Source organism: Equus quagga, chromosome 11 (assembly GCF_021613505.1).
Source record: "Equus quagga isolate Etosha38 chromosome 11, UCLA_HA_Equagga_1.0, whole genome shotgun sequence".
In the NCBI taxonomy this organism is placed as follows: domain Eukaryota; kingdom Metazoa; phylum Chordata; class Mammalia; order Perissodactyla; family Equidae; genus Equus; species Equus quagga.
This window is the reverse complement of record NC_060277.1, coordinates 27,048,100-27,061,520: the sequence shown is the minus strand read 5'-3', so window position 1 is coordinate 27,061,520 and position 13,421 is coordinate 27,048,100. Positions and strand designations below refer to the sequence as shown.

General features: G+C 41.3%; 1 protein-coding gene across 4 annotated transcripts in view; it reads left to right on the top strand.

The window, feature by feature from the left end:
- The window catches only part of CRYBG1 (crystallin beta-gamma domain containing 1), a 186,416-nt gene extending 173,462 nt beyond the window's left edge, over window positions 1-12,954 (top strand). For all 4 annotated transcript variants that reach the window (XM_046675090.1, XM_046675091.1, XM_046675092.1 and 1 more), the window contains 6 exons: window positions 406-535; window positions 3,222-3,361; window positions 4,708-4,831; window positions 5,266-5,424; window positions 7,068-7,230; window positions 11,308-12,954. In XM_046675090.1, the coding sequence (XP_046531046.1) occupies window positions 406-535; window positions 3,222-3,361; window positions 4,708-4,831; window positions 5,266-5,424; window positions 7,068-7,230; window positions 11,308-11,396 (805 nt within the window). In that variant the 3' untranslated portion in view covers window positions 11,397-12,954. The remainder of the gene's footprint in view (window positions 1-405; window positions 536-3,221; window positions 3,362-4,707; window positions 4,832-5,265; window positions 5,425-7,067; window positions 7,231-11,307) is intronic.
- The last annotated feature ends 467 nt before the right edge of the window (window positions 12,955-13,421 follow it).

Here is a 13,421-nt window from a genome sequence, read left to right as displayed (position 1 = left end):
GGAGTTTTGGGAGACAGTCAGTAGACCCAGGTGACTGACTAGCTATGAAGGCTGAAGGATTATTCAGAGAGGACTCGAGGGCTTGACAAAATGACACTGGCCGGGAGAATGGTGGCATCTGTGAGAGGAGCAAGGAACGCTGGGGGGTGGAGAGGTAAAAACATGAATAACTTCATGGAGAGTTTTCTTTCTCAAATGCAAAGGTAACTACTGACTTATTATGAGTATTCATTTGCCGCAAGATGGAATATAGTGAATATGTCCAGATATTTTTGCAGAAAGAACACTGTTCACCCCAGCATGGAGTTTATTTTATAGCAGGCTACCTCTAAAAATCTGACTTCTTGACTAGGAATACTCAAATTACATACTGTCTGTATGTGTCTGTGGTTTTTCCTCCGGTAGCTGGGTTGCATATGATGGAGAAAACTTCTCTGGTAATCAGTACGTGTTGGAAGAAGGCCACTATCCTTGTCTCTCTGCAATGGGATGCCTGCCTGGAGCAACTTTCAAGTCTCTTCGTTTTATAGACGTTGTGAGTATGTCGGTGTGTATATAGCGTTCCAGAGATGGGTGTTTCACATGGCCAATAGGCAGGGCAAGGACACCAGCAGATAGACTTACTCAGGGCTTAAAAGTCGGAGGCAGAAAAAACAGTTCAAGTAGAACTTTCCATCCTGTAACTTTTGGTCTCTTTTTAGATCTTTTAACATACAAATTGTTTTTGTTTGCTGTTTTCTCAGACTTCAGGTGCCCAGTGTTGAGTCAGCCATGGTGGACAATCATGGGTTTGTTCCAGGCCCCTCTCCTGTCTTGTTTTTTTCCATTTCATACCTGTTCCCTATTTCCATTCTTCTCTGCTTTACAGGCACCCATTCTAATGTGTTTGGGATACAGCTTGGATATCCTTATAAAATGTATGTTTTTAAAAATCTGTATACAGGCTTTTAATTTATACACAGTATGATGCTATAGTTGTTAATTGTGTTATAAATACAACTCAATACTTAAAAATGTTTAAGCTATCCATTATGCCGTACGTGCATCTAGTTTATTGATTCTCATTGGTGCAAGCACCCCACCACCATATTTTACTAATTTAATCCTCATATGTGTATCCCTGGGGACCCACGCGGAGTCTCTTGGGGATATATATGAAAGTCGATTTGCTGGATTTCATGTGCATGAATGTGCAATTTCACGAAGTACTGCCCACTTCCACCACTTCAGATTCATGCTGGCAGTGCATGTGGGTTTCTGTTTTCCACATCATTGCCATTACTGAGTATTCTCTGACTTTCTAATTTTTGTCAATTTGAAGGAATTGGGTAGAAAGTATTCTCACTGTTGTGTTAATTTGTTTCACTATCAGTGAGGGTGGCATCTCAAAACTTATGAGTCATCTGGGTTTTCTGTCAATGAATTGCCTATTTATATCCTTTGCCCGGCTCTATATTTAGTTTCCTGTATCTTTTGTTTTCATTATTGATTTACAGAAATTCCTTATAGTTTTTAAATCTTTTACTCTGTTGTTTTAGAGATCTGCAATCAAACGACTTCTCCTAGTTTATCATGTATATGCTAATCCAGATTATAACACCCTTTTTGATGAGAAATCTTTAATTTTGCTGTAGTCACAGCAATATTCAATAGAACAAAACTGCAAGATCATGTTCAGATGTTAAAGTCTGGGTATGTCTGTAGTTTTGGAAATTTTTTTGGCTTTTGGTAGCTGATCTCTCACAAAAAGCTTTAAACAAATGTAATTGGTGATTTTAGTTTTCTTAGTTTAGTTAGAAAACTTAGTTTTCTTTCTACCTCTGTGGAAAGAACATATGTGTACTGGCTTTATCTCATCTCTTCCTGCCTGTCCAAGTAACTAAAAGGTTGACCTATCTTGACACGTGAAAACAGCAGCAGTGAAACATGGAATGACATGGCAGGATGCATTAGCTTACAAGTAAGGAAATAGCCAAGACTTTGATTTTTAACCTGCTTGGAATTCTAAAAGCTACCTACAAGTATCTATTAGAAAAACAAAAAACCAAAACCCTTCAGATACAGTTTTCAGATGCCTTCCTTCAACCAGAACTTGGGATATATGCTCACATCACTTCTGACACTGATAGATGTTGTCCCTTTAGGTTTGATTATGACGTAATGGACATTTTACCTGATTCAGAACATACATCTTAATTGTGACTTACTACTTCAGAATTGTTGGCTGACAATAAATTTGCGTTTGGAACATTTCTGGCATGCCAGCTGAGAGAAGAGTGCAGTCAAAGTGCAGAGCAGTAATCCTCCTACACTGTTTGTCATCCTGCCTTCTTGTATGTTTTATATAACCTAATCCCTACACCACACAAGCCACTTCTCCACACTAATCTGCTCTGTTTAGTGGCCAACGAAATCTGTCTACACGTCAGGGCACATCCACCTTAGTGAAGCAGGAAGGCGCCACACCCTTGCCACAAAACTTTAAGCAGGCAGGGAATTTGTGATGCATCACTTAGGATCTTAGGGTTATTATCATTAGAGCTTAGTCTGGGGTCACAAGGGTCTCATGCCAACTTTTATTTCTCTCAGAATCAGTGGACTTCTGTGCTATTGTCCTGTTTATAATGAATGACAGTTTGAACATGGGGCTTCTATCCTTTTTTTTCTCTCCTAACAAGTCCTACAGGAAAGTTTGGGAGCATGAGTACATAGAATCATTCTCTTATTGATAATTAACAACAACAACAACAGATATTTGCAAATGCATACCAGGGGAGGGTTCCTTGCTTAGGCAATTACCACTGGACCACTGGACCCCAAGATGGCCCCAGCCCTCTGATCCTCGCCATTTATGTCCCTGGCTTTCCAGCCCTTTCTTATCCCAATAAAAAATGGCAAAGTTGAAGATAAATTCCACTAGAAGTGTTGATATTCCAGGCATATATGCCCATTCCCTTGTGCCTGGGATTTTTTTCCCCTGCTTTATAAGACTATTTACACTTACCTGCCTTTCTACGTAATGGAAAAACTTCCTGCCCCTCCGTTCTTCCTCTCTTTAGCTTTGGAGAATATAAACACCCAGACTTCCTGGGAACGGAGTTTATGAACAAGGTCAAGTCTGGCCGGATCTAGTGCTTTGTCCTTGTAATGAGACGACTTGCACATAAGTTTGAATTATTAACAAACATGAATAATAGAACGTTATTTTTGCTCCCAAACAGGAATTTTCTGAACCAACAATTATTCTTTATGAAAGAGAAGACTTCAAAGGGAAAAAGATTGAACTTAATGCAGAAATAGTTAATCTCCGGTCCCTAGGATTCAACACGCAGATCCGCTCTGTTCAGGTGATTGGTGGCATGTAAGTGAGTTACTACTTGTTAATTCAGTAATTAAGTTTGATCACATTTCTTTCTCTCCTACAGTACCTTAAACAAATGGACATAGAACCCCTTATTTTCCATAAGGGTAAATAATTACGCATCTTTACAGTAACCTTTTCCCACTGGGAAAAGCCATGTGTGAGGCATCTTTCATCCAGAGTTTTTGTTTACTACTAAAGGGAAGGACTTTACCACTTGTCAAAGTTCCTAGGGGAATACTTGCACACCAGTGCTCAGTACATTCACTGAGCATTCTTTTTTAGCAAGTAATAAAGAGCTGATTTTCCTTATCCCTTTGAAAGACCAGGTCCTTTGATTCTGGAGTAAGGGTTGGCTAGGAGTGACTAGCATATGCTATGCAAAATGGTTAAGGGTCAACATGGGAAGATTTTCCTCAACTTTGAGTAATTTCGAAACTGGGTAAGATGTAAAAATGAGTAAGGATTATCAATGTAATAGATATGCTTTTAAGAAAGTATTTTTCTATCACTCACAAAAACAATACTTATCGTCTACCTGTATGCATCAAATGTTGGAGGGGAGTATAGCTATTTAAGAAACAATTATGGAATATTAGAGTGGTAGAATTATGGGTGATTTTTTTTCAACATGTAGGTTTTAATTTATATATTTTTTTATGATAAAATGGCTAAGATGATAACATTTTAGAGTTCCAGGATTAGAGAACATTCTTCCTTCTTCCTTGATGTAACACATCAACCAGAAAGGAGCACGGTGGGGTTGCTTGCATGCTAGTCTGTGCTGGAAGCCACACTTCCCCAGCCGTGGGCACCAGCATCTCCGGGTGGAAGGGACCTACGTATCTTTAGCAGTTTTCTGGATTGAGGAAGATTACTCTTGTTTTAAACAAAAATTTATTGAGTTATTTTCTTTTATTTCCTTTCCCTTATCTAATAGCACTTAGCATGTGCCACACACTAAGAACTTTACAAATACTAACCATTTAAATAAAAGATCCATTATTACAACTGAAATGTTTTATGAAAAGCTCACAGGAAGTACTGGGCTATCCCACTAAAAGACCACCTCTAGTTCATTGTCTTATTGGAGGAAAAAACTTAGTTATTTCTCTTCAAGAATGGATATTTTTGGCGTAAATACTCATGTACCAAGATTTTGCTATTTGTCAAGAAATGGGTGCTTTAAGTGTTTGAGAAAATAAGGTAGTTTCCTTTTTTCCCCAATGTATAGTTAAAATCGAAAGCTCAGTCTAAAAATCGGAAGCATTCTAAAAAGAAGTGTAATTGGGGCCCATTGTCAAATGGATATTGCCACTTACTGTGGTACCTGCTTTCTTCTCCAGATGGGTTACTTATGAATATGGCAGTTACAGGGGGCGGCAGTTCCTCCTGTCACCAGCAGAAGTACCTAATTGGTATGAATTCAGTGGCTGTCACCAAATAGGTTCCCTACGACCTTTCCCTCAGGTATGTTTTCTTCTCCACGCTTTGAACAGACTCTTCTCTGAAATTTTCTCTTCCTGTAAATGTAATTCAACTTTCTAGTTGCAATTTTAAGTTTGAAATTGGCTTCTTCCCCCGTCTCCGAAATTTCTGACTTTGGGCTGTGTTTCTGGTGCTAAGAGGTGGTGACGGCTTTCAGAAATGCTGTCACACCCGACATCAAAATATGGCACGTCCCAAGTCCTGGGTTGTCCACAGGCAGCTCCCTGCCCCAGGCACTTCTTTGAAATTTTGTCCAACTCTTCTCATTGATAAATCCTAAAGCCTCTGAGACTCTTGGGTATAGTAATTATCCCTAACCCATCTCACCTTGGATTCTGCCCCTGCTATTGAGGCTCATTCAGTGCTTCTAACAGTACAACTTGTATATGACTACTGCTGGGGCTTTTGTCTTCTAGAAACGAATTTATTTCAGACTTCGAAACAAAGCAACAGGGTTATTCATGTCAACCAACGGAAACTTAGAAGATCTGAAGCTTCTGAGAATACAGGTCATGGAGGATGTCGGTGCTGATGATCAGATTTGGATTTATCAAGAAGGATGCATCAAATGCAGGGTGAGTTTTTAGGATCAGACAAGGGTCTGTAATAGCATCCTTTTTCAAATAGATTGCTATTTTCACAATTCTTGGAGCACTTTAGAAATTAAAGGTTTTTCATGAAAATATTTCTTAGCTCTGATAGAAGCAGTCCAGGAACTTAATGTGGGAGATAAATCTAACACTGATCCAAGCTATTTCTATCTATGGTTGATTTTTATGTAGCAACAGAACAAGTATCCGTGCTACTCTCCCCTTTGTTCTTAATCTATTTGTTATAGAAATAAGCCCCAGCACTGTCAACAAATCACTCTCGGTTTGTTTCCATTTTGGAGGACCCCACAGAGCAGGATGAAGGGTGAAGAGATACCACCCTGTGGACCACACCATCCATTTCCTGTTGTACCTCATGAGATGGAACATGGCCCACCTCCCTCTCGCGTCACTCCTGCCATAACAAACACTTAAAAGCTGAGTGTAGTACGGTTTTATGAGAGAAGCTCACGCTTCTATTGTAGATCTTCTTTTTAACTCCTTGATTTTATGGGCTTGACTGTTTGCTCCTGCTGTTTTTCAACTCGGTGCCCCGTGAGTCAGCAGAAGGCATACAGCCGTGTGAAAGGGGGCACAACTGGTTAACTGGGGCTCTTGTGCTTGAGGGAGAACCATCCTTTCAGTAAACAGAAGTAGTGTTTAGACATGCATAGAAGAAATAGTGCATAGAAGAAATAGCATGAGAAACAGAAGTAGCTGTAATACGAAGAGGCCAACCTCTGCCCTTGAATTATCTTAATCAACTCAAGAAAATGGTGCCTTTCAGCAATTATTTCTAACAAACATTTCAGTGACTATTTAACAATTTTGAATTCAGTAGGTCAATGAGAGAAAGCAAAGTGTCCTGGATGATGACAATCCTTTGATCTTAACACAGCAGTACACTTTTCATAAGCATTGGCTATAGCAGTGTGTTAACATCGCATGAACGTATGACTGCCTTACACTGTTTATATGTTAAGGGTGGATTCACTTCAGAGAAGGACCCATAAAATGTTTGCCTTAACACGTACTCTCCTGAATTTGTATTTTCTTCTTTCTCTTTTTTATAGTTGAGTAACACGCCTTTTTAGAAAACTTTAGACATTTCTGATGAAGGAAAGACAAGAGAAACTAATAAATGGAATTTCAAATTTTAAAATGATAAAATGCCCCTTTAGCCACTTCAGTCCTACATCAGCCTTCAAAATTAGAGATGCAGTCATATTCCAGAAAGGTTAGGCTGAGCAGAGGCGGATATGTCGGGGAGATTTAGCGACAGACCCAGCCTCAGATCGCAGTCATTTCTGAGAGGGACAAATAGCATGATGGGCAGTTTTAATGTTCTAAGATTTCCCTTCCTAGTAAGACAGAGTCTCACAGAGAGCAGAAGTCTCTTACAAGGGACGATAATTGAGAACTTTCCTTCACTCATGTCATAGAAAGTAAAGGGTATAATATTTGTTATTTGATCCCAGTTACCCTGGCTAAAAGCTGAAATGCCTTATGTGGGGAAGAGGAAGCTAGGCACTAAGATAACTTTAAAAATCAATTTAAATAGGGAGCTGATTACAAGGATACTTGCCTGTGTATGCATCTCTAAGAGTCTTGTCTTTTCCTCTAAGCAGATAGCAGAAGATTGCTGCCTGACGATTGTGGGGAGCCTCGTAACCTCTGGCTCTAAACTGGGCCTGGCCCTCGACCAGAATGCCGACAGTCAGTTCTGGAGCATAAAGTCCGATGGCAGGATCTACAGCAGGTTGAAGCCAAATTTAGTTTTAGATGTCAAAGGTAAGGATCATTTCCTTTATTGTGTCTTTTTTTAGTTAACTAAAAATCTATCCTTTACTTCTGAACATGATGACTGTACTATTATTAATAGTGAGAGATGCCTGACTATGTGCCGGGCACTGTGCCAGACACTTTCTCTACATCATCTCACGTGATCTTCACAGCAACCCTAGGAGGCCTGTGTTATCCCTTCCCCCCTCCCCCGCCCCATTTTTCACCCCAAAAATTGAGGCTCAGAGAGGTTAATCAGTTTGGCCACAACCTCACACCCGTAAGTGCTGAGGTGGAATCTGGACATGGGCGGACTTCAAACCATTTGCTTTATTATAGCAATGTTAGACTAAAAAGCACACGTTAAAAGGCTGTGATCTCTCTTCGTCAGTAGAGTTGATGATTCTCATGTATATGCATGTAACCTTTCATTGAAAAGCTCTAATATATAAAAGGAATGAAAACAAACAACACAGCCAGGAGGATTCCAACTGAACATCTGTTCAATGAAGGTAATCCAGAGCAATCTGGTGGTTTTTGGGGAAGAATAAAAATTTAGGCCAGTGGTTCCCAAACTTTATCTGCATCAGAATCCCCGAGAGCTTGTTAAAATAGATGTCTGGGCCCCACCCTCAGTTTCTGATTCAGTAGGTCTGAATCTGCATTTCTAACAAGTTCCCAGGTATTGCCCATGCTACTGGTCTGAGGACCACACTAGGAGAACCATTGATGATAATTTAAAAACAACATCATCCAGGCCAGCCCTGGTGGCCTAGTTGTTAAGTTCAGCGTGCCCTGTTTTGGCGGCCTGGGTTTGGTTCCTGGGTGTGGACCTACACCACTGGTCAGTGGCCATGCTATGGTGGCAGCCCATATACAAAACAGAGGAAGATTTGCAACAGATGTTAGCTCAGGGCAAATCTTCCTCAGCAAAAACAAAAAACAAAAGAACAAAAAAAACCCAACATAAAACACAAAACTGACCTTCTAATGTAGACATGGGAATTCAGTGAACTCTTGTTGCTACTGAGAGGCAAATGAAGACAGTGTTTTATTCATGTCATATGGGGTGATTTAACTTTAAATTATTAATGGAGACTTTCTATTTCCTATCAGGAATGCCACCATGATTATGTTTGTAAATTTAGTGAAACGGTTATAATGTAACCATACTACACCACATGCCCCATTTTAAATCGTGGCTAGAAAGTTGGCTCAATTTTACTTTAATCAGCGCTCTTAGCCAAAGCTGTCACTAAAAATTGACATATAGGGGTAAAGAAACAGCTCCAACCAGGTTTAAAATAACTTTTCTGGATAATGGAGAATAAGCCTGAATGTTTTCATCAGGGGCTTTGGTGACTGCCTGAGGAGCAGAAGTGGCTGTCACTTCTGGATGAGCTCCAGGTGGGTAGAGTGGCCAACCCACTTAACAATGGGATCAGAATTCACAAAGAACCTGAGGGGCTGGAAGGGCGCTCGGAAGCAGAGTAAGGTTAATGAGGCGAAGGCAGAGCACCACAGTCAGGGAGCACAAGCTAAGGGATATATAATTACGGGCTGGGTAGAGGCCAAAAGTCATACATTAAATAAAATGCAGGCAGGACCCTTGGATGTAAGAAAATAAATGCAACATTCTGGAAATGGATAATAATATAACTGTACCTCCTTCACATTACATTTGGTACAACAGATTTGTCAATATGTAGATGGGTAAAATACCCATTTTACAGATGATCAACCTGAGGTTCAAACTGGGTATGAATCACTGACCCAGAGCTTTCTTTATTCTTATTTTGATCAACTTGTTGAACTGGAGCTCCTCAGTCTACACAAGATAAGAGTTTCAAAGCCTCCAGAGAAGCCAAAGAAATGTGACTAAGTTGGAAACACTGGATTTTTTGGAAAACATGGATTCTTATTGCTTACAAATGTGATCAGCTTCCTGTGTCCAGGGTTAAGGTTGCTGTAATGTTTAGGAGCTAGTCTCTTTCAGCATTTCTTCTTTCATTCTGTCAACATGTATTTATTGGGTACCCACCATGTGGCAGGCTCTGGGTGTACCAAAGTGGGAAAAAAAAGATAGTATCTTGGCTTCTCAGAGCTTACATTCTAGAAGCTCCAGGCATATAGGATTCTCCCCCACTTGCCACACTGGCAGCTGACCAGGAGTAAGGATGCCCGGCTTCAGTCTTGACTCTGGCAAGAACTGTGGGACCCTAGGAGGGTTCCTCCTTAGAGCTTCATTTTAAGGCTCCAAGGTCCCTTCCTAAATGCCTGATCAATGAGTCTAATGCCTCTGGATCAGGATGATGTTCTGTGTGTTTGTGAATTCTCAGTGGCTCTGGTATGGGAGCTGCAATAGTCACTCATGTCTTGTTCAACTGAATTTACGTTGTCTCAGAATGTGGGAGAATGGTGCCATCTGGTGGACATGAGAGTGTAGGGTACACATCCCACATCCCGTGTGAGGGAAACAGAAATACTTCCCTCTCTTTGGTGCACTTAATAGGAGACTATGAGTTTTATCAGCTACAACTGTTGAGCCATTTGTTACCTACTGCTCCTGCCATGACATTTATTAGACCAAGTGTGTTTCTTCTATCTCCCGGTGTTTGGGGAGTGAGTTACGTTGGCAGACGTGCATGTATTACTCTAGACTTCAGACACATTAGGATGATAGTAGAAGCTGATTCATGCTCATTTTAAAACCATCAAAAGTCTGGGATGGTTTTAATTCTCCCCAAAGGCAGAAGAATAAATCAGATGGTTTCTCAAGAACTTTCTAGTCTTCCTGATTCTAATTAGAATCATGATGTAATATACACAAAAAGTATGATAAGATACTATAATCTTGAAGAATGAACAAAGATGACATTGTGAGCTTAATACTTCCTGAACTCTCGATGGAGCATGGTGCGCCTGTCTCGGTGGAGCCAGTGGGGTTTGTTAGCGGAGGTAACTTTTGCTTCGCTGCAGGCCCCAGGCACCGTGCCCTTGTTCTGTCCTATAGCTGGCTGTGTGGAGGCTCTAGATTATTGATGAGAATAAACCGACTTCTTACAAGGAGTATAGGATGATTCCCCCCCAGCTACCCCGATCTACTGTGTAGTTTTCAGACCTTTTGGATATTTTGTAAATGCTTTACAAGAGACTAAGAACGTTTAATTCTTCTTGGCCTGAGGATGCAGTATGATTTCAACACTAGTCATACTGCGTCTAGATGAACAGTCTTATTTTGATGGAATCCTTGGTGATAGAACCTTGGTGCCGAGGGTAATGTATCTGAAAGGATGTTTATTCTACACTGGGGAAAAAAATCAGATGACCCTTTCTTTTGTTAATGAGACTTCTCTATGACAGAAGAGGCCATGCGGCTGTTTTTATCACTAAGGTATCTGAACTATCTAGTAGGCACCCTTGGAAAATCTTCTTACACATTCTGGTGGAGGGGAGTTATGGAGACCACGCTAGTTTTACAGTACAGTGGAACTTGGCACCTAAAATGCTGTGAATTTTTATCCACCGAAGCCTTTGAGTTCCCAGGAGTGGGAATGCTGCCCTGCCCATACTTCCGGGTGTCACTCAAACCTGTCTTTTGACCTAATACATCCATTTTTCATTGCTCCTGCAAACCTGTTCCATCTGACAACCATTCCACTACTGTCGGGCCTGCCTGCTTTTTTCCTTGCTGGTATCTCAAATCCACGATCCCGCCACTAAACGTATTTCAAAATCTCTTTGTTCCTTTTCCCTTCTCTAGACTCCTCCCCATTTCTCGCAGTTTCAGGCATCCTAAAAGTGACTGTGGACCACTAAGACCTGAGTAGGAACAGGAGCCTCGGCTGGGTGGGGCCTCCTGTGTGGGGCTGAGGGCACCCATGCAGGACTGTGACACTCACCGACGGCAGACTGGCCCGCTCTGCCCGGGTGCCTTTCGGGGCTCCCCTCCCTGCTGTGGTTCGTCGAGGCACAGAGTTTTACCCCTTGCTGACTTTTGTTATACTGGTGCTGTGATGAGCCACGGCTGCTAGCGCCCCTTCACGTGGGCAATTTCCTTTATTACGTTCCTTTTCTGTCTTTCAGGGGGTGCACAGTATGATCAAAATCACATCATCCTCAACACTGTCAGCAAAGAGAAGTTTACACAAGTGTGGGAAGCCATGGTCCTATAACCCTGAATGAAGAATGCAGGGGGGCTAATTCTGGAGGTCTTCCAGCTACCTTATAAAACAAACAAGGACTGCTGCCGGCACGGCCGAGAGGAACACGGATCTGCTCCTTCAATCACAGCCATGACCGAGACCTCCATCTCATCTTTTCAAAAGACTGTAATAGTTTTAAACCAGTAATTCGTCCTTCTCTCATTTCTTGCCTTTCATTTCCTTTCAGGTTGCCTCAACTGCAGCTTTTGGGTGTTTTTTAAAAAATGTTATATCAAGACTTTAAGACTATGTACATTTTAAATTATTTCCAAAGAGAGTGACAGGAGAGAACAGGAACAAATTTACTGACTATGTGGATCTACAACTCCCTTACTCTTTCAAGGGCAGGATAAAAGCGTAAGTTTGTATAAAAGACAAACATGTTTAGCATCTGAGAAGAAATGATTTATTAGGCATGTAATTTTTGTCCTTCACCTTCTATTTTCAGGAATTATTAATTATGCTGTATAGCAAAGTGAGGAAAGCCTTATATATTCAGACGTATTTTAAGGAACTGAACATAAAGAAAACACTATTTTCTTTCTGTTAATATTAAAAAAAATCAGTAAATTTACACGAGTTCACGTCCATGTCTGCTAACATTTAGTAGCAAGATTTGGATTATTTTAACTCACCGTGGGCCGCCCTAGAATGTCACAAATGAGCGTTTAATGCTTTTCTTCCGGATGCTGCCAGCACAGTGTTTCCACGGCTTAATGTATTGGCCCATCCCCCCTTATCTACGACTAGTTCTCAAGCAATGTTATGCAATCCTTTGCTAAACTCAGGTCTTCTAGCCTAATTTCCTGCCCCCCTATTGAGAGGCCTGCGTGGGGCTACCTTCCTGTAATGTCCCATGGCCGCGCTCCATGAGTGCCGGTGGGACAGCCTCAGGTCTCAGGGTGTTGCGGCCCCTGCCTCACTTACTTCTGGCAGCAGAAACAAGACGGGTGGAAGGCTCAAGAGGAGGATGACCAGCAAGTCTCTCCAGAAAATAAAGGAAAGGAGGCCTTAAGTGATGCTTGTTGGTCAAATCTCAGAACTCTGAAAACCCTAAAAAGGAGCAAGCATGTCAATGAAAACTGAAAATGTTTATGCTGCTGACAATACACTGGCCCACACAGTGCCGTTCGAACACTGCCTTCTAGTTTTGAACAAAATTGCTAAACACTCCTTGAATATACTCTTCCTCTTTTTGTCCTCATTTCGTTGTCCTTGTCACTGAATACTGGTGCTCCTGTCACAGGGAGAACAAATCTTGCTTCCTTTTTGTCTGTTTGTGTGTTTCCAATTCTAAAACGTTGATCCTCTCTGGAGTCTGTGGTGGGCAATCATGTCATCAGAGACGTTTATCTTCAAATAACGTTTGCACATGTCCCCCAGCAGCCAGCATGTCTGTCTTGTTCTTAGATGTACAGCCCTGATTTTAGGCCTCTGTGCAGATCATTATAGTGTGGTGGGGTAAGACGTTCTGCAATAGCCTGTGTTGAATTCATCTCTTGAATAAACTTGTTTCTGGTGAACTGTATTGATGAAATGTGATAGAGTCCCTTCAGTAGCCCTCATAAACTTCAAAGAGAGTCAGCTGGCAGATTAGAAACAAATGTCTGACTGATGAGGACAAGGCTGGTTTCAGGGCTGCTGGAAAGGTTCCTGACTACACTCCTTCCAGCCCCAGCAGTGACAGGCCACTCTCTACTTTTCTGAGTGGACATGAGGGTAAGTGAGGTCCTCCCTCGAGAGTTTTGACCCTCACTACCACCTGGGAGCCCTCCAGGGAAAACAGCCAAGATCGTTCAGATGGAAATCAAAGTGGCTCTATTTACAATTGGAAGAACATCTATTTTCTTTAGAGATAAATGTGTACTGGTGAAACCAGCAATTCTAGTGAAAAACGCTCATCCAACACACTACCAAATGAGTGACTGACAGGAATAAACCAAGTCGAAAGTTACTCAAACAGGTCTCTATCAAGAGCTAAAAGGTAGTCTCTAA